The following is a 21,313-nucleotide window of genomic DNA, read 5'->3' as shown; positions in this document are numbered from 1 at the left end:
GATAGAGCAAAGAGAGAGAGAGAGAGAGATAGAGCAAAGAGAGAGAGAGAGATAGAGCAAAGAGAGAGAGCGATAGAGCAAAGAGAGAGAGAGATAGAGCGAAGAGAGAGAGAGATAGAGCGAAGAGAGAGAGAGATAGAGCGAAGAGAGAGAGAGATAGAGCGAAGAGAGAGAGAGATAGAGCGAAGAGAGAGAGAGATAGAGCGAAGAGATAGAGAGATAGAGCGAAGAGATAGAGAGATAGAGCGAAGAGATAGAGAGATAGAGCGAAGAGAGAGAGAGATAGAGCGACGAGAGAGAGAGATAGAACGAGGAGAGAGAGAGATAGATAGAACGAGGAGAGAGAGAGAGATAGAACGAGGAGAGAGAGAGATAGAACGAGGAGAGAGAGAGATAGAACGAGGAGAGAGAGAGATAGAACGAGGAGAGAGAGAGATAGAACGAGGAGAGAGAGAGAGAGATAGAACGAGGAGAGAGAGAGATAGAACGAGGAGAGAGAGATAGAACGAGGAGAGAGAGATAGAACGAGGAGAGAGAGATAGAACGAGGAGAGAGAGAGATAGAACGAGGAGAGAGAGAGATAGAACGAGGAGAGAGAGAGATAGAACGAGGAGAGAGAGAGAGAGATAGAACGAGGAGAGAGAGAGAGAGATAGAACGAGAGAGAGAGAGAGAGAGAGCAAAGAGAGAGAGAGAGAGATAGAGCGAAGAGAGAGAGAGAAATAGAGCGAAGAGAGAGAGAGAAATAGAGCGAAGAGAGAGAGAGAGAGAGATAGAGCGAAGAGAGAGAGAGAGAGATAGAGCGAAGAGAGAGAGAGATAGAGCGAGAGAGAGAGAGAGAGAGATAGAGCGAAGAGAGAGAGAGAGAGAGATAGAGCGAAGAGAGAGAGAGAGAGATAGAGCGAAGAGAGAGAGAGAGAGATAGAGCGAAGAGAGAGAGAGAGAAAGAGATAGAGCGAAGAGAGAGAGAGAGAAAGAGATAGAGCGAAGAGAGGAGAGAGAGAAAGAGATAGAGCGAAGAGAGAGAGAGAGAAAGAGATAGGGAGCGAAAGAGAGAGAGAGAGAGAGATAGAGCGAAGAGAGAGAGAGAGAGAGATAGAGCGAAGAGAGAGAGAGAGAGAGATAGAGCGAAGAAAGAGAGAGAGAGAGAGAGATAGAGCGAAGAGAGAGAGAGAGAGAGAGATAGAGCGAAGAGAGAGAGAGAGAGAGAGATAGAGCGAAGAGAGAGAGAGAGAGAGAGATAGAGCGAAGAGAGAGAGAGAGAGAGATAGAGCGAAGAGAGAGAGAGAGAGAGAGATAGAGCGAAGAGAGAGAGAGAGAGATAGAGCGAAGAGAGAGAGAGAGAGAGAGATAGAGCGAAGAGAGAGAGAGAGAGAGAGATAGAGCGAAGAGAGAGAGAGAGAGAGAGATAGAGCGAAGAGAGAGAGAGAGAGAGAGATAGAGCGAAGAGAGAGAGAGAGAGAGAGATAGAGCGAAGAGAGAGAGAGAGAGAGAGATAGAGCGAAGAGAGAGAGAGAGAGAGAGAGATAGAGCGAAGAGAGAGAGAGAGAGAGATAGAGCAAAGAGAGAGAGAGAGAGAGATAGAGCGAAGAGAGAGAGAGAGAGATAGAGCGAAGAGAGAGAGATAGAGCGAAGAGAGAGAGAGAGAGATAGAGCGAAGAGAGAGAGAGAGAGATAGAGCGAAGAGAGAGAGAGAGAGATAGAGCGAAGAGAGAGAGAGAGAGATAGAGCGAAGAGAGAGAGAGAGAGATAGAGCGAAGAGAGAGAGAGAGATAGAGCGAAGAGAGAGAGAGAGATAGAGCGAAGAGAGAGAGAGATAGAGCGAAGAGAGAGAGAGATAGAGCGAAGAGAGAGAGAGATAGAGCGAAGAGAGAGAGAGATAGAGCGAAGAGAGAGAGAGAGAGATAGAGCGAAGAGAGAGAGAGAGAGATAGAGCGAAAGAGAGAGAGAGAGATAGAGCGAAGAGAGAGAGAGAGATAGAGCGAAGAGAGAGAGAGAGAGAGATAGAGCGAAGAGAGAGAGAGAGAGATAGAGCGAAGAGAGAGAGAGAGAGATAGAGCGAAGAGAGAGAGAGAGAGATAGAGCGAAGAGAGAGAGAGAGAGATAGAGCGAAGAGAGAGAGAGAGAGATAGAGCGAAGAGAGAGAGAGAGAGAGCGAAGAGAGAGAGAGAGAGAGATAGAGCGAAGAGAGAGAGAGAGAGAGATAGAGCGAAGAGATAGAGAGAGAGAGATAGAGCGAAGAGATAGAGAGAGAGATAGAGGGAAGAGATAGAGAGAGAGATAGAGCGAAGAGATAGAGAGAGAGATAGAGCGAAGAGATAGAGAGAGAGATAGAGCGAAGAGATAGAGAGAGAGATAGAGCGAAGAGATAGAGAGAGAGATAGAGCGAAGAGATAGAGAGAGAGATAGAGCGAAGAGATAGAGAGAGAGATAGAGCGAAGAGATAGAGAGAGAGATAGAGCGAAGAGATAGAGAGAGAGATAGAGCGAAGAGATAGAGAGAGAGATAGAGCGAAGAGATAGAGAGAGAGATAGAGCGAAGAGAGAGAGAGAGAGAGATAGAGCGAAGAGAGAGAGAGAGAGATAGAGCGAAGAGAGAGAGAGAGATAGAGCGAAGAGAGAGAGAGAGATAGAGCGAAGAGAGAGAGAGAGATAGAGCGAAGAGAGAGAGAGATAGAGCGAAGAGAGAGAGAGAGATAGAGCGAAGAGAGAGAGAGAGAGATAGAGCGAAGAGAGAGAGAGAGAGATAGAGCGAAGAGAGAGAGAGAGAGATAGAGCGAAGAGAGAGAGAGAGAGATAGAGCGAAGAGAGAGAGAGAGAGATAGAGCGAAGAGAGAGAGAGAGAGATAGAGCGAAGAGAGAGAGAGAGAGATAGAGCGAAGAGAGAGAGAGAGAGATAGAGCGAAGAGAGAGAGAGAGAGATAGAGCGAAGAGAGAGAGAGAGAGAGATAGAGCGAAGAGAGAGAGAGAGAGAGAGAGATAGAGCAAAGAGAGAGAGAGAGAGATAGAGCGAAGAGAGAGAGAGAGAGATAGAGCGAAGAGAGAGAGAGAGAGAGAGATAGAGCGAAGAGAGAGAGAGATAGAGCGAAAAGAGAGAGAGAGATAGAGCGAAGAGAGAGAGAGATAGAGCGAAGAGAGAGAGAGATAGAGCGAAGAGAGAGAGAGATAGAGCGAAGAGAGAGAGAGATAGAGCGAAGAGAGAGAGAGATAGAGCGAAGAGAGAGAGAGATAGAGCGAAGAGATAGAGAGATAGAGCGAAGAGAGAGAGAGATAGAGCGACGAGAGAGAGAGATAGAACGAGGAGAGAGAGAGATAGATAGAACGAGGAGAGAGAGAGAGATAGAACGAGGAGAGAGAGAGATAGAACGAGGAGAGAGAGAGATAGAACGAGGAGAGAGAGAGATAGAACGAGGAGAGAGAGAGAGATAGAACGAGGAGAGAGAGAGATAGAACGAGGAGAGAGAGATAGAACGAGGAGAGAGAGATAGAACGAGGAGAGAGAGATAGAACGAGGAGAGAGAGAGATAGAACGAGGAGAGAGAGAGATAGAACGAGGAGAGAGAGAGATAGAACGAGGAGAGAGAGAGATAGAACGAGGAGAGAGAGATAGAACGAGGAGAGAGAGAGATAGAACGAGGAGAGAGAGATAGAACGAGGAGAGAGAGAGAGAGCGAGGAGAGAGAGAGAGAGCGAGGAGAGAGAGAGAGAGAGAGCGAGGAGAGAGAGCGAGGAGAGAGAGAGAGAGCGAGGAGAGAGAGAGGGAGGAGAGAGAGAGAGGGAGGAGAGAGAGAGAGGGAGGAGAGAGAGAGAGGGAGGAGAGAGAGAGAGGGAGGAGAGAGAGAGAGAGGGAGGAGAGAGAGAGAGAGGGAGGAGAGAGAGAGAGAGGGAGGAGAGAGAGAGAGAGAGGGAGGAGAGAGAGAGAGCGAGGAGAGATGAGAGAGCGAGGAGAGATGAGAGAGCGAGAAGAGATGAGAGAGCGAGGAGAGATGAGAGAGCGAGGAGAGATGAGAGAGTGAGAGTGAAGTGAGAGATTGTCAGGGCGCGTAAGAGTTGGAAATGGTGCAAAATGGGAGAGAGAAAACGAGGATTATCATTTAAAATAATTGGGAAACAATTTCTATAGAAAATGGAAATATTTTTTTCTCAAATTCTTCTTCAATTGCAAAGATGCTCTTAATCGATTTGATTCCCCAAGCATGAAATATGCTTAATCGTCTCTTTTCGAAATTGAATATTAAAAAAAAAAATTTTTAATACAAAAAAATAATACAAAAATAAATAAATAATAATAATAAAAGCGCTTACCAGCGAAACGGGTAGCAGGAATCCATTTTAGTCGGTGCAAAACGAATGAACGATCTCAACAATTGTCTGGTATTTATCTTAGACAAGTTCATTTTTCGTTTAGGGAAAATTGGTTTTGATTAGATTAATAAATTTGGAGTTCAAATTACAGACACGTTCAAATAGCTGCAAAAAATTTCTCTCTCTCTCTCTCTCTCTCTCTCTCTCTCTCTCTCTCTCTCTCTCTCTCTCTCGATGGAGAGAAAGAGATGAAGAGGGAGTAGTAGAGAGATGGGAAACTAAAAAGAAACAGCCAAAGAAAACGTGAGATAAATCACTTAAAAATCGTGCACAGAATTTATTTTGACATTTATTTATGTTGGCTTTAAAAAAAAATTCAGCTAGTTTAAAGAACTTGTCCTGCCTTGAAAGAGTTCAAAACAGACTTCGTAGCCTCGTAGGGGATGTCCTTTTCTCTTCCCTGCAACCTCTATCTTACAGAAGAGATGTTGCGAGCTTGTTTCTGATGTATCGTTATTTTCATGGAAAGTGTTCCCTCTTCGTCAAACTTTCACAAGAAACACTCGTCTAGCTGAAAACACTATCAATAATTCCCCCCACTCTTTATCTGTGCCTAAACCTAAACGTAGATTCCATGAACAAAGCTTCTTTCTTAGAACTGCGCGCCTGTGGAATTGTCTTCCGTTTTCCTGCTTTCCAGTTGAGTACAATATGGTTGTCTTCAAGTCTAGCGTAAACGAGTTCTTGATGAGCCGTTCCATATAAGTTAACAAATTTACCGAATTTTCATTACTAATGATTTTCCAATTTCTACTGTACACTCTTTAATCCTTATCCTTGAATGGCCTCTTGGCCTTGATAATGTGGTGATGTCTGTGTAAAAAAAAAAAATTAAATACTTCTCCTTTTTTTGCTGACTTTTTAGTGACTTTTTTGTTTTATTTGTATTTTTTCTACCATTGGTGACCACTTATCAAGGCCACAAGGCACTTGAGGATAACGGTCATTAAGATGGATGTATTAGATTATCAGTTGAATGATGAGGAACATTATAATAGGTTTTTATATATTCACTTATGGCCAAAAGCGACTCGAGGATAAGAGTTAATGAGAAGGAATAATTGTTGGACTACTATGGGCGTACAAACACTATTTAACGATAAGAATTACGTTTGAATACATATAGGGTTGTTTATGACCAAAATTGCTTGTCATTGAATTTAGAAACGACCATGTTGTCATCAGCAAGGAAGCATTGGTTTTTTTTGGGGGGGGGGCTTTGTTTTTTTACTTTAAATGATTTTCGTATTTGAGTTTAGTTGATAAATTCAAATATCTGGGCTATTGGATGACATCTAATGGAAGGTGTACGACTGAAATACAAATATGCAGAAAAGTCTCAACCAAAATCGCCTTCAAGAGACTCGACTCGTCAATCATGATCAAAAAAAAAAAAAAAAAAAATATTAAAATGGACGCCAAATTCAGAATGCAACGAAAGTATGCGTGGTCTGTTCTTTCATACGGCTGTGAATGTTTGTCAGACACTCATAGCACGAGAAAGAGACTGGTGGCAACTGAAATTTGGTTTCTTAGAAGAATTTTGAAGACATCCCAGACAGAATAAAAAACAAGAGCTACTAGAAATGGCAAACAAAGGTGTCTAATAAAAAAAAAACAGTACGAAAAAAAAAACGACAAAAAAAAAACAGATGAGGTTCTTGGGTCATGTCTACAGAAAAAGCGGAATAGAACATATTAGTTTGATGGGAAAGATTGAGGATGGAAGTAGGAGAGGACGACAACGAGAAACAAACATGGACAGTCTGAGCACTTGGGCAACATCAAAAATGATGATCAACAACGAATTTATGAATGTCTCGAGGGAGAGAGATGGAGAGTGATAGCCGTCAATGCCTGTACCAGACAGAACATCACTCGAATGAATGAATGATTTTCTTAATGTTTTGTAACTTTCATATAAAATGCACATTATTTTATTGAATCACTAACTCATCCATGAAGCATGAGTTTATATATATATATATAGTGATAGGACGATTCCAATATTATTACAGATTCCGCACTGGATTACCGATTCCGATTCTTTATGAATCTCTAATTATTTAACTATAAAAGTGTTATTTTTTCCTGATTACTGTAAAAAACACATCTTAAATATGCATATATTTTCTCAAACGTAAAAACACTTGTGAGGGGGTGATCTATAGATTTTAGTTTTACTGGAAATTTAAATCAATAAACATTTACTATTTTACTATTACTATCAGTAGTGGAAGATGTTTTTTAAACCAAAATCGAATAAAATAAAAAAAGATAATTTAAGGAATCGGTTTTGGCATCGGAAAATAGACTCAAATACTTTCGATTTCGATTAATCGTCCCAACACTAATATATATACACACACGGAAATTTAGAATGGAATCGGTAATAATATTGGAATCGTCATATCACTAATATCTATAATATAAAGCTGAATGTGTGTGTGGTCACGAATAGGCTCCTATATGGTTGACTATTTTAAAAAACTGATTGCATATAATGATAGATGTATCGAGACACAGGAATGGGTATGTCTGATCTGGCAGAACGATGGTTCATTAAAATTGTGGGGTCTGCGTATGCGCCTGGTCCACAAAGTATGGAAATAAAAAATTTAAAAATTAAAAAAAAAAAAAAAACGTTTACAAGCGTTTTTGATATAGATGTACATAAGAATACTTTGATAAGTATGTTTTAACTTAAATAGGAATGGTATAATAAAATTGTGGGGTCTGCATTCGCGCATGGCCTCCATGGAATGGAAATAGGCACAAACTTTAATAAAGACTTTTCATATCTATCTGCGTAAGTATACTTTGATAATTATGTTCCAGTTTGAAGAAATATGGTATAATAAAATTATGAGTGTTCGTTCGCACCTGACCTCCATAGAATAGAAATATGCCACAAAGTTTAACAAGGTTTTTTTAATATAGATCCACAGAATATTGTGATAAGTGTTTCAGTGTGAACAGGTATGGTATAATAAATTATGGGGTTTATCTATTTTATTTTTACTTTCATCATATTTTGCTTTGGTTTTGATACCCACAAATTCGAAGCTATCTCTTTACAACCCTTCATTTTCATAAGCTATCATACTTTCATAAATCAGAGTCCATTTTCTGTAGGCTGTTTTTGAACCCAGTCAACGACGGGTACTTTTGCTAGTATATATATATTTGAGAATTGGCTCTATAATAATAAACACGAAATCTGAATTAAAATATATTTAAGTGTGTTTTATGATCTAGCCCCACCCCCCAGTATATGAATAACACTTGAGGAGGCTCAAAAAGAAGTGTGAGTGTGTGTGCGTGCGTGTGTGTGTGTCTGTCTCAAAGCAAGGAACAAAGGTGGGTGTGTATTTATAGGTAACACAGGAAACTGGTTTCTGCATATTCGTCTGCATATACATCTGTTTAGAAAGAAAACAAGACTTCAATTCATTTCAAAATAACATTCAAGAAATATATGCTAAATCGAGCAAAAAAAAAAAATAATAATCTGACAAACGTTTGTAATCTCAAATATAATTAATCATCTTTGATTCAGGATTTTAATCAACGTCCTTTTTTATATTGTGTGTGTGTGTGTGTGTGTGTGTGTGTGTGTGTGTGTGTGTGTGTGTGTGTGTGTGTGTGTGTGTGTGTGTGTGTGTGTGTTTATTGCTTTTTTTCATTTCATGAAAAGCTCGAGAGTTAATTAGAATTTTCTTTACGGAGTTGACTTTTGTTGGTTTCTGAAATTAGTATCTCATACGTCGGATGCCAAAATAAACAATTTCAACAATTATAATTAGGTTTTCTATTTTATGTAATTAAGAATCCAACTGGATATCAGGTGATAAAAATCAAGTGTATTTTCAACACCTTCAATTATGTTAACAGCTGAAATTAATGACATCACAAATTCTATCACTTTGAAAAATGTAAACAAAATATTTATATTTTTAAGCAAATATAAGCATTTTTGAAAATCAAAGAACGTTATAAAATATTTCATTGAATGATTAATATATATATTTTGCCCCTTAAATTTTTGACGTAAGACACTTTTTTCCAAGACATTTTTCTAACCGTTCGAAGTTAATACCCCAAACAAAATGAAGAGAAAAAAAATTTCTTTGAAAAAAAAAAAATAAATAAATAAAAAAAATAAATAAATAAATAAAAAAGAAAAGGTGTTTAACACCGAAAGTTAAAAAAAAAAAAAAGAAATTAATCATTTAACTAGCAGGGGCGCCCGGTGTTGCCCGGTTGTAAAATATGCTTAAATATGATAATTTAATTTACGCAGATTTCTTATTATAGAATCAATTCTGTATTGATCATTTCATATTATATTTACAAGCCAAAAGCTTCTGCAAATTTAAAGCGAATATAAATATTTATATAATAATTCCAACTACATAAAAAGGCTTAATACAACCAACATAGGAAATAGAGCATAACTTAAGACTAAATTATAATTTACAAAAACTTATTGTTCAACAGGATACTCAAAAAGAAATATTAAGACTTCTTTAATCCGCGGAGTTTCAAAGAAATGCGTTCTTTTCATCAAAGAAAAGATATTATCGCATAAATATAATAGCGAGCTGTGAATTTTCTGGTATTGGCATAAATTGAAACCGTATTGTATGAAAGCTAGTGATGAATGCCAAAAAAGTTTCAGTGAAAAGAAATAAAGAATTAAAGGTTAAAAATCCTTATGAATATTTATATAATTTGTTAATATTTATATATTTTTTTGTATTGTAAGAGGACTCGGTATAGAAAGGGTGCAATTTTAGCTACTTCCTTTGTGGGTTAGGATGATGGTCATGGTGCTCCTCAGACTAAATGTAATGTTTTAATATTATGAAGTAATGTGTATGTAATTGCGCTATGGCTATATAACGTAACGGCTAATAACGTAAATATAATAATTTTCTATGTGCCATCTGTTCTTGTCAACCTGCGACAGTTTCATCCAGAGGGGAAAAATTGCGTCTACTTTATTATATACAAGATTGTTTTTATTTTCAGAAATAATACTGATCTACATCAATGATCTCCCTAAACACATACTTAAATCATTCGTTGACATCTATGTTGATGACACAACCATCTACAGCAACACATCAAAACTGTAAATGACAAAGCTCTCTCTGATTCTCTCTCCTCTGATCTTCAACGAGTGGTTCAGTGGGGGAAGACATGGCTGGTTATCTTTAATGCATCTAAAATCAAACTCCTATCTTTACATCATCAACGCTCTGATCCCCATCTGGCACAATTGAAATGGATGGCTCTCGTCTAGGAGAAGTGGTTAAATATTTTCAAGACGAAATGAAAGAATTAAGTTGGATTTATAATGTTGACAAATAGATCCAAACTAAAAATTAAAAAATATGTATCATCCAAGTCTGTAAAAAGATCCTATTTCCTGCGAACCAGCAAAAGGAAATCTTCCATGGCCGGTTAACAGATTTAATAATCCCATTATATATATATATATATATATATATATTTGTAGTCATCGACATACAGTACTGTTTCGTTGTATCACAACTCATCAGTACCGCTAGACTAGCACCTCTCCCAAGCCAAGGATTGAACCTAGAACCGTCGTGTTGTCAGTCGGCAGTTCTCCCACTCGACTACGGAAGCGATGCTCGCAAATAACCTGTCCAAATATCTATTTAAACAAACGTCCGTCCACCACTTTTACAGTGCTCAAACCGCCTGTTTGTAAACAAACAAACGAGCTTCGCATTTTTCAGCCAATTAAGTAGCGAGTGAGATTATTTATGACAGTGCTCTACCCAAAGAGGGGGGGCGCTTAAAATATTTTTGTAGTCATCGACAAACAGTCCTATTTCGTTGTATCACAACTCATCAATGCCGCTAGACTAGCACCTCTCCCAAGCCAAAAATTGAACCTAGAACCGTCGTGTTGACAGTCTGCAGTTCTCCCACTCAACTACTATATATATATATATATATATAACCGTGTTTTTGTAGACAAGATTCAAGCAAGCAAGTATGGCCAGACGGTCCACTGAGTTTTATAATTGTATATATAAAAAATTATAACATTTGGTTTTTCTCCGACCACTTCCCTAGATGAGTTCATAATTAACGGATACTCTAACTTAACATTAAATCTGACCCCCAAGATCGCCATGGGCATGGAATATGTGCCTACATTAAAGATGGCTTCCCATGTGGCAGGGATATCTCTAGAGAAGATCCTAATTTACCTTATATGTGCTTCCGGGTTGCACTTGCTTACACTACTGCATTTATATTTGCCCTCTATCGGCCCCATAACAGTGGAGTTACTATCTTTAAGAGCATATCTGAGAAAATAGACCTGTCCCGTCTGCACATCCCTCGGCTAACATCCACATCTGTGGTGACTTCAACGTCCATAACGTGGAATGGCTGACCCACTCAAAGAAGACGGACGATGAGGGGAGGTTCTGTCATGATTTTGCCATTGCTTATGACCTCACTCAGATTGTTCGCGAGTCCACCCGTGTGCCCGATACTACAGGTCAATATGCAAGCCTCCTAGACCTTTTTCTCTCAACTTCCCCTGAGCTATGTTCATGTTCCGTTCTTTCTCCTCTAGGATCCTCCGACCACTCCATCGTATAGACTTCATGGCTTAGTGGGGGATGCCTTTTTCTCTTCCCTGCAACCTCTCTCCCACAGAAGAGACGTTGCAAGCCTATCTTTATTTCCATGGTAGGTGCTCGTCTGAACTCCAATCTCTGGTCCCCCCTCGCAAATCTTTTACGAAAAACTCGTTTAGCTGAATCCACTGTCAAAAACTTTCCCCACTCTATATCTATGCCTAAATCAAAAAGGAAATTTCATGAACAAAGCTTCTTTCTTAGAACTGCACGCCTGTGGAACTCTGTTCCGTCTGCCTGCTTCCCACCTGACTACAACCTGGATGTCTTCAAATCCAGCATAAACAAATTCCTGATGAACCGCCCCCTTAAATTGCCACTTTATTAAATCTCCACACTAACGTACTGTACTTACAATAACCCTTATCCCTGAGTGGCTTCCGGGCCTTGATAAGTGGTGACCACCTTGTAAAAAAAAAAAAAAAAAAAAAAATGAAAAAATGCTTTCAAAGACGTGACTAAACTCGTAAATATAAATTGTTTTGGATTTTATCAGGAGGTTATGATTCGTAGATATATAATAAAATGTTTCTTTCTAGTTGAAATACTTGTTTAAGTAAGTAATTTCACAATCATAAATTTAATATTTAAAAAAAATAAAAAAGTCTTTCCTTCATAAATATATTAAAATATTAATTTTTTTCTTAAGTTTCTCACATTCATAATATTGACGTTTCACATAGATGATGTTACTAAAAAAGTTTAATTAGGGGAATATATCCGACTCAACATTTGCTACTGAATTATTTCTAAACTGAGTCGCCTATTCTTTTGGATCGCCAATGTCTTTAAACAATAATAAAATAGTTTTGAATGTCCTCCTCTGCAAGCAGAAGAGAAAGGCAACGTCTGCATCTCAAAGGGTTTTATTATTTTTTCAAATTCAAGATTTTTTTTTTTTTTTTTTACAAAGGAATCACCACTTATCAAGGCCCGGAAGCCACTCGAGGATAAGGGTTAATGAGTGTACAGTAGTCAATTGGAAAATGTAGTAATCATTCGTAGTGGAAAATTGGTAAATTGCATTACTTAAAGAACTCAAGAAATTGTCTATGTTGAATTTGAAGACGACTGTATTGTAGTCAGTTGGAAAGCAGAAAAACGGAACAGAGTTCCGCATGCATGCAGTTCTAAGACCAAAGCTTTGGTCATGGAACCTATGTTTAGGCACAGATAAAGAGTGGGGGAAATTATTGATAGTGGTTTTAACTAGATGAGTGTTTTTTGTGAAAGTCAGGCCACATGGGACCATAGAATGGAGGTCAGACGAGCCATGAAAATAACGATAAAGCAGAGACAGGATCGCAATGTCTCTTTTTTTCTTGATGGTTGGGATAGAGCATACACTTCTATTTAGGGTGCTGTTTGTTATTTACCAAAACTGGTGAGAACCAAGCTGCTGCTCAGCTACTTTAGACTTGACAGACTGAGCATACAAGTCTTTCACATCCTTCATTACTCTTTTACAGTAGTTGCTGGCGGTCCTGAAAGTGGCTTTAGTCTCAATACATTTATTATGATGGAAGCAATAGAAAAAGTAATTTCTGTGCACAATGGAAGCAGCACATTCTTTTTTTTTTTTTTTTTTTTTTTTTTTAATTCAAATTTCACCCCAAACAAGGCACAGTGCCACTTTGAAGCAGGGGGCTACTATTAGGGAATTAATTAGCGGGGTCATTATGAAGGGAGAAGAGTAGAAAGATGTTTGTTAACATTACACTTGAACTTCTGCATATCATTGCAGTTGGGAAAGCAGAATCCCGGAAGGGAGTTCCAAAGACCCGCAGTTCTAGGGAAGAAACTATTGGAGTAAAAGGCTTTCTTGCACCTAGGGATCTCCACTGTAAAGGGATGAGACTTAGTAGCTTGTCGGGTTTGTCGGGGGTAGTTACGTCGGGGAGGTACAAGTGTTTGCAGTTCGTCAGAGCATTCACCATTAAAGTATTTGTAGAACAGGCAGAGGGATGCAACATCTCGTCGATGGGACAGAGGTTGAAGCCTAGATGACAGTTCAGGATCTATCAGGTTGGCGACTCTTTTTTGAACCCTGTCCAGGAGCGAGAGACAAGCAGCAGATGCACCAGCCCAGATGTGACAACAGTACTCCATATATGGGCGAATGGTTGCCTTATAGAGGTATAGGATACTGGCAGGCGTAAGTAGTTTTCTAGCACGGTAGAGGGAGCCAACCTTCCTTGCAGCAGCCTTGGCAATGCTCTCAATGTATCTATTCCAGTTCATATTCCCTGTAAACGTTAGGCCGAGGAGTTTAAAAGAAGTACTTTCAGGCAATGTGTTCTTGGCCATTGCTATTGGTGGTAGAGAAGGTTTCTTGTAGTTATTGAAGGAAACAAGCTTAGTCTTAGCAGCATTGAATGAGACCAACCATTTTTGTCCCCATTCCACTACGGAAGTCTGATACTATGGCGGCCACATTCTTTGTAAACATGGAATGCAGAGGTAGATCTTATATAAATGTACGAAAGCTATCTCAGTCAGCCATAGAGTATCGACATATAGTATGATGGAGAGGTATGTCGGAGGACTTATTACATTTTGTTTTATCTTACCCGAGACAACCGAGTAGTCAGAAGATCCTGGTGGAGACAGGAGGGAAAAGGAACATAGCTCAAGGCAAATTATGAGAAAAAGGTCTAGGAGATTTGTATACTAACCATCAGTATTGGGCACATTAGTGGGTTCGTGAACAATCTGAGTTAGGTCATAAGCAATGGAGAAATCATAACGGAACCTCCCCTCATCATCTGTCTTGTTTGGGTAGGCTAACCATTCCACATTGTGAACATTGAAGCCTCCACATACATGAATGCTAGCTGAAGTATGAACAGACAGGATGTGGTCAATTTTCTCATATGCTCTTAAAGAGAGTAACTCCGCTGTTATGGGAGGGCGATAGAGGGCAAATATAAATGCAGTGGTGTGAACAAGTGCAATCCGAAAGCACATGTAGGCAATTTAGAGTCTTCTCTGGAGATGTCTACCACATGGAAAGCCTCTCTAATGACATTCTTTATTTTCGTTGATTTTAAACGGTTTACAAGGGGAATGAACCTCCCTCATAGAGATGATCATAGCTGAAATGTCTCAATAACAGGAGGAATGGATGGCATGAGATGGGATTTTTAATTATGTTATGGTGATCTGTGGCTTTCATTAAATAACTGGTCTGAACTATCTATGTATTTTATTTGATCATGACTTAACAGACATGCCCCTTCCCTCAATAGGGATATATACATAATAGTAATATCAATTCGAATCTGAAAAATCGAAACTTTTGCGGGTATCAGAATCCAAAAAAAGTTAGCTTCATTTCTGATTCCACAAAGTTAATAATGAATTTAAGTAAAAATTGCACCAGAAAAATGGATAAAAGGGAAAAATGGCACAAAAGGATAAAGGGAAAAATGGCACAAAAGGATAAAAAGTAAAAATGGCACAAAAGGATAAAAGTAAAAATGGCACAAAAGGATAAAAGTAAAAATGGCACAAAAGGATAAAAGTAAAAATGGCACAAAAGGATAAAAGTAAAAATGGCACAAGTGAGAAATATAGATGATCAAAATCTTGGATACGATATATAAAGGGAAAACATTAAGTTTGTCATAAAAAAGAACATTATGTTTACATTCAAATGTTGATGAGAAGTCTCTGCTAAATATCCCCCCCCCCCATGTGCTATGGATTTCTCCTTCTGCTTTTCTTTCATTGTTCTAGTTTTAGCGGTGTCATTATCTTTTTCACACTGGCGACCATCGATGGAGAGCATACGAGTTCACAAGTGTAAAAATTAAACAAACACAAAGAAAACGCAGATGCTGATGGTTCACATATATGGCTGAACTATATGTGTGTGTGTCTACATGCTATAGCCTACATCTACGTCCTGTCAAGGCTAGGTTTGTCTGTTACCGTTAATTCATCTCGATCTTCTAAAGCTTTCCGGATCTGACCCAAGCCACAATTTGTCTCCAACTGTCTCCAGTCCTGGACTCTGTCTCCATCAAGTGTACTTTCATAAAATCCCAACTTTATCGTCAGTTTCCATACATAGCCACTCCCCAATGTCATAAAACTAAATATATCTCTATTCAGTGTTTGATCTTGTCATTTGTCACACTGACAATCTCAAGTAAAGTTTTTTTTGTCTATCTTCCTAAACCTACTTCCTTTTCTTTTGTCATCTTTTGTCTTCTCTTACTTCTTAGCACTTAACCACCATAATATCACAACACAAAAGAAAGAAAACCGTTTTTACTGTATCCGCTAAATGATTTTGAAGTCATCTGCTGGTTCTGCCGCTGGCAGCACATAACACGCAACATATATTCTTAGGATTTGAAAGTAAAAATGGTTAAAAAGGAAAGCATTATTAGTAAGTTTTATCTTTAACAACGCTAAAAGCCAACAAGAAAAAGCAATTCAAATAAGATTTAGAAAACAAAATGTGGGTGAAATTTTGTGCTGGGATTAGGGTTAGATTTTGTAGGAAGAGGTCAATAGGTACAAAAACTTTAGAGAAATCTGCAAAACAAACATCATTGGTCTCAAAAAAAAAAAAAAAAAAAAAAAAAAAAAAAAGCACCTAATTATTATTTTTTCGTGTGAGTTCCAACCTACTTGTACCCCCCTCCTCTCACTGTGACAGAGCATGGACGTGTTTATGGCAATGGCAGCTGCAGCAACAGCTAACATATGCAAATGACCTAGCCGTGTGCAAGGTGACGTCACAGCGAGGAAGAAAGAAAGCAAAAGAATATAAAAAAGAAAAACATGTGGGTCAAGAGCGACACAAAAAGATGCATTCTAAGCATGGCCGGACAAAGAAAAAGGACCACATGTTCGCCACGGCAGAGTCTTGTTAAGCACATTGGAGTACGAGAAGACTTTTCAACAACAGACAAGGCATGATCCTGGAAAGTACCTGTAAATAAATGTGTTGTTTCACTGAAAAAAAGAATGAGTCAAAGTCTTTCCTTGTCTTTGGTTTTCTTGCGACAGTGTTTACACATTAAAATGCGTGTAGCATTACACCAGGAGGATGTAGTTAGGCACAAGTTCGGTTTTTAATGTGAAGAAAAGTCCACTCCCTAAATGGGGGCACTGTGGACTTGAGAAAAAAATAAATTGCTTCAGTCTAGAAGGATTTCTCCTTCACTGACTGAGGACAGAAAAAAAATGAAGTTTAGTATCAGAATAGATACTTCACTTTGCTCCTAGCACATAAGTGTCCTTGGCGGAGGGGGGGGGGATTCATTTCATGCCGAAACAGTGGAGAAAATAAACTGCCACATATCGCATAGATTTGTAGCAGGTAAGCAGGGTTGCAGAATCAGAATGGATTCCAACCTTTAGGATCCTGACTCTTTCTTTTTAGTAATTTGATAGAATCACTCCCATCGCTAATTAGATGACTTTTTTTTTTTTTTTTTACATTTTTTTCAGGTGCCCTAAGAATGATTTCTAACTCTAAAAACACAACACCCAATTCAAGATGAGAGTGATTTTATGAAATTACTGTTTTCATTAACCAGCAGAATTAGTAACTGAATAAAATTACAGTGTGACCATGCTCGTTCCTAACCACCTGTGGGAGTGAAACTCTCAGACTGACTCGATTGTTGCCCTTTGCCTCTGGTGACCGGAGAGTGACCTAGCCATGTGACTTCCTTTTTCTTGTATTCCTCTTTTTTTCGCTTGGCACCAAGCAATGCACACGTATAAACTCACACGCTTCATAAGAGCAGCAAATAGAAATGTGAGGTAGGCTTACATATTTTATTGCTTATTGCAAATCGCAACAGACTACTGTCCTCATCTTGGATGTTAACAGTAGTTTTATTACTCCAAATAATAATGAAATGTTCAGTTTTAAAAATAAACCTCATTTTTATATCTTCATATATTTCAATTTTTTATGAATTGTACAAACAAAATAGAAATTTACAAAATAATTATATATATAAAAAAAAAAATCCTAAGCTCCTTAATCTTCTTATAAGGAGTATCAAGATTGGTCCTTGCCAGTTACAAAGTAAAAAATCAGAACATTTTAAGCATCTTCTCAATATATCTACATTATCTTTTTTTTTTTTTTTTTCAAATTCTCTATTTTGACCCTCATGTTGTGAAATGCTGATTGGTGTCACTTAGTACAATGGATCTGCCTCTTTTAATATCTTTGATTGACAACCTCATCCCAAACTCCTTAATCTTTTTATAGGTTGTGTCAAGATTACTACTTAGGTAGAATACCATCTCTTAAGACACCAAGCTTACCACACAAAGATACATTCTCAACAATCAGTCGGACAGAGAGTGGGTCATTGTAATTGCAATAGCCTTGCTTCTCTTGGAGTATGGTTCTAGGTAGTTTTGGGAGGTTCATCCTCCCAAATCTTCTCTTTTGGAGAAGGGGCTAGTTCATCACTAGCTGCCCAGGGCGCTACTACAGGAGAATGATAGAGTTTATCAGGTATTTTTTGCAGTGTCAGCGTGCATCACATTCTGTGTGCTGACCTACATTCCAACCTTCTGACCCTGTGTCACATCTTCCCTGGAGAGGGAGATAAATACTAGGTACGGAACCATAGTCCAGTTTACATACATAACAGAGACAATAGACACAAGCATTCTATACATTGTGACTTGTTGAATTTGACTGGCATACATGTGTCGTTGAGGTCTTGTCACTAGTGTTTTTACATGTTAGCTAAATCTTGTATCTCTCAAATTTTAAATCTCTACTAAGAAAAAGAACAATCACTAACGATGGAGTTAATCTAACAGCCAGCATCTCAATATATCTACATTTCACTAGAAATCATTTTTTATTTCTTTTTCACAAATTCTTCATTTTGACCCTCAGATTGTTAACTGCTGATTGTTAATGCGTCACTGTGTCTATGTAGTACAATGGATCCATGGCTTTTAATGTCTTTTTACTGTCATTCATTTTCATGCTAACCTTTCCTGGTAGTCCTGGTTGTGGAAACATTTTATCACAGATGAGTCTTCTATAAAACGTACAATAAAAAATATGAACAAACACTTACTTTGCAGATTTGCTGACTGGAGGAACAACTTCATTCGACTTTTTAACGTCACCACCAGGTGCATCATCGGGACTTGATGAAACGGATAATTCTTTGTCAGCTTCCATAGTAGGGTTTGTATCATCAATTGGCACTTTGTCTTGCAAGCCATATTTGTCATCAACCTTGGAGTCGCTAGGACTAGCAGTCGTGATAGCTTCATCAAGTGTAGAAAAGCAATCAGTAAAGGAAGAAACATCTGGAATATATATGTTTATATGCATATAAGTATGCATCCAAGTCATACATAGAATTTACAATGGATTTATTAATAAAGGACTGATATATGACAAAAATTAAAAAGACAAATTTTCTATTAAAACATTCAATTAAATACTAAAAATTAGTAATCTTTCTATTGAGCAAACTTGATTACATGAAATAAAAAATGGTTAAATGAATTATAAATGGTTAAATGAATTATAAATGGTTAAATGAATTATAAATGGTTAAATGAATTATAAATGGTTAAATGAAATATAAATGGTTAAATGAAATATAAATGGTTAAATGAAATATAAATGGTTAAATGAAATATAAATGGTTAAATGAATTATAAATGGTTAAATGAATTATAAATGGTTAAATGAAATATAAATGGTTAAATGAAATATAAATGGTTAAATGAATTATAAATGGTTAAATGAAATATAAATGGTTAAATGAAATATAAATGGTTAAATGAATTATAAATGGTTAAATGAATTATAAATGGTTAAATGAATTATAAATGGTTAAATGAATTATAAATGGTTAAATGAAATATAAATGGTTAAATGAATTATAAATGGTTAAATGAAATATAAATGGTTAAATGAAATATAAATGGTTAAATGAAATATAAATGGTTAAATGAAATATAAATGGTTAAATGAATTATAAATGGTTAAATGAAATATAAATGGTTAAATGAAATATAAAATGGTTAAATGAAATATAAAATGGTTAAATGAAATATAAAATGGTTAAATGAAATATAAAATGGTTAAATGTGGAGGAATATCAATTTTTTTTCAAAAGGTAAATTTGAATTTATCTTAAAAAAATGGAAATTTAAAAAGCTTTATTCTTTTCATTTACTTTTACAGTTTTTATTTTGTTCGTATTCTTAAAAAGACATGTGAAAGAAAAAAAAGACGTAAAAGAAAAAAGACGTAAAAGAAAAAAGACGCTAAAAAGAAAAAAAAGACGAGAAAAAAAGATGCAAAAATAATAAAAGGCACAAAATAAAAATGTGAAAGAAAAGAGACAAGAAAAAAATGACAGAAAGAGGAAAAAGACGGAGAGAAAAAAGACGGAGAGAAAGACGTAAAAGAAAAAAGAAGGAGAAAGACGTAAAAGAAAAAAGAAGGAGAAAGACGTAAAAGAAAAAAGGAGAAAGACGTAAAAGAAAAAAGATGGAGAAAGACGTAAAAGAAAAAAGATGGAGAAAGACGTAAAAGAAAAAAGATGGAGAAAGACGTAAAAGAAAAAAGATGGAGAAAGACGTAAAAGAAAAAAGATGGAGAAAGACGTAAAAGAAAAAAGATGGAGAAAGACGTAAAAGAAAAAAGATGGAGAAAGACGTAAAAGAAAAAAGATGGAGAAAGACGTAAAAGAAAAAAGATGGAGAAAGACGTAAAAGAAAAAAGATGGAGAAAGACGTAAAAGAAAAAAGATGGAGAAAGACGTAAAAGAAAAAAGATGGAGAAAGACGTAAAAGAAAAAAGATGGAGAAAGACGTAAAAGAAAAAAGATGGAGAAAGACGTAAAAGAAAAAAGATGGAGAAAGACGTAAAAGAAAAAAGATGGAGAAAGACGTAAAAGAAAAAAGATGGAGAAAGACGTAAAAGAAAAAAGATGGAGAAAGACGTAAAAGAAAAAAGATGGAGAAAGACGTAAAAGAAAAAAGATGGAGAAAGACGTAAAAGAAAAAAGATGGAGAAAGACGTAAAAGAAAAAAGATGGAGAAAGACGTAAAAGAAAAAAGATGGAGAAAGACGTAAAAGAAAAAAGATGGAGAAAGACGTAAAAGAAAAAAGATGGAGAAAGACGTAAAAGAAAAAAGATGGAGAAAGACGTAAAAGAAAAAAGATAGAGAAAGACGTAAAAGAAAAAAGATAGAGAAAGACGTAAAAGAAAAAAAATGGAGAAAGACGTAAAAGAAAAAAAATGGAGAAAGACGTAAAAGAAAAAAGATGGAGAAAGACGTAAAAGAAAAAAGATGGAGAAAGACGTAAAAGAAAAAAGAAGGAGAAAGACGTAAAAGAAAAAAGGAGAAAGACGTAAAAGAAAAAAGAAGGAGAAAGACGTAAAAGAAAAAAGATGGAGAAAGACGTAAAAGAAAAAAGATGGAGAAAGACGTAAAAGAAAAAAGATGGAGAAAGACGTAAAAGAAAAAAGATGGAGAAAGACGTAAAAGAAAAAAGATGGAGAAAGACGTAAAAGAAAAAAGAAGGAGAAAGACGTAAAAGAAAAAAGAAGGAGAAAGACGTAAAAGAAAAAAGGAGAAAGACGTAAAAGAAAAAAGAAGGAGAAAGACGTAAAAGAAAAAAGATGGAGAAAGACGTAAAAGAAAAAAGATGGAGAAAGACGTAAAAGAAAAAAGATGGAGAAAGACGTAAAAGAAAAAAGATGGAGAAAGACGTAAAAGAAAAAAGATGGAGAAAGACGTAAAAGAAAAAAGATGGAGAAAGACGTAAAAGAAAAAAGATGGAGAAAGACGTAAAAGAAAAAAGATGGAGAAAGACGTAAAAGAAAAAAGATGGAGAAAGACGTAAAAGAAAAAAGATGGAGAAAGACGTAAAAGAAAAAAGATGGAGAAAGACGTAAAAGAAAAAAGATGGAGAAAGACGTAAAAGAAAAAAGATGGAGAAAGACGTAAAAGAAAAAAGATGGAGAAAGACGTAAAAGAAAAAAGATGGAGAAAGACGTAAAAGAAAAAAGATGGAGAAAGACGTAAAAGAAAAAAGATGGAGAAAGACGTAAAAGAAAAAAGATGGAGAAAGACGTAAAAGAAAAAAGATGGAGAAAGACGTAAAAGAAAAAAGATGGAGAAAGACGTAAAAGAAAAAAGATGGAGAAAGACGTAAAAGAAAAAAGATGGAGAAAGACGTAAAAGAAAAAAGATGGAGAAAGACGTAAAAGAAAAAAGATGGAGAAAGACG

The 21,313-nt window shown here is 36.8% G+C and overlaps 2 protein-coding genes across 9 annotated transcripts in view; one reads left to right on the top strand and one right to left on the bottom strand.

The window, feature by feature from the left end:
* The window catches only part of LOC145246154 (uncharacterized), a 325,300-nt gene that overhangs the window by 141,426 nt on the left and 162,561 nt on the right, over positions 1-21,313 (top strand). The gene's annotated exons all lie outside the window — the stretch shown is intronic.
* LOC145246149 (uncharacterized) overlaps positions 1-21,313 on the bottom strand; it is a 634,197-nt gene that overhangs the window by 453,131 nt on the left and 159,753 nt on the right. For all 8 annotated transcript variants that reach the window (XM_080107997.1, XM_080107998.1, XM_080108001.1 and 5 more), the window contains exon 3: positions 18,129-18,366. In XM_080107997.1, coding sequence (XP_079964123.1) covers positions 18,129-18,366 — 238 coding nt within the window. The remainder of the gene's footprint in view (positions 1-18,128; positions 18,367-21,313) is intronic.

Source organism: Euprymna scolopes, chromosome 23 (genome assembly GCF_053919585.1).
Source record: "Euprymna scolopes isolate OS-2025 chromosome 23, ASM5391958v1, whole genome shotgun sequence".
Taxonomy (NCBI): domain Eukaryota; kingdom Metazoa; phylum Mollusca; class Cephalopoda; order Sepiida; family Sepiolidae; genus Euprymna; species Euprymna scolopes.
This window is presented reverse-complemented; position numbering and strand designations above follow the sequence as displayed.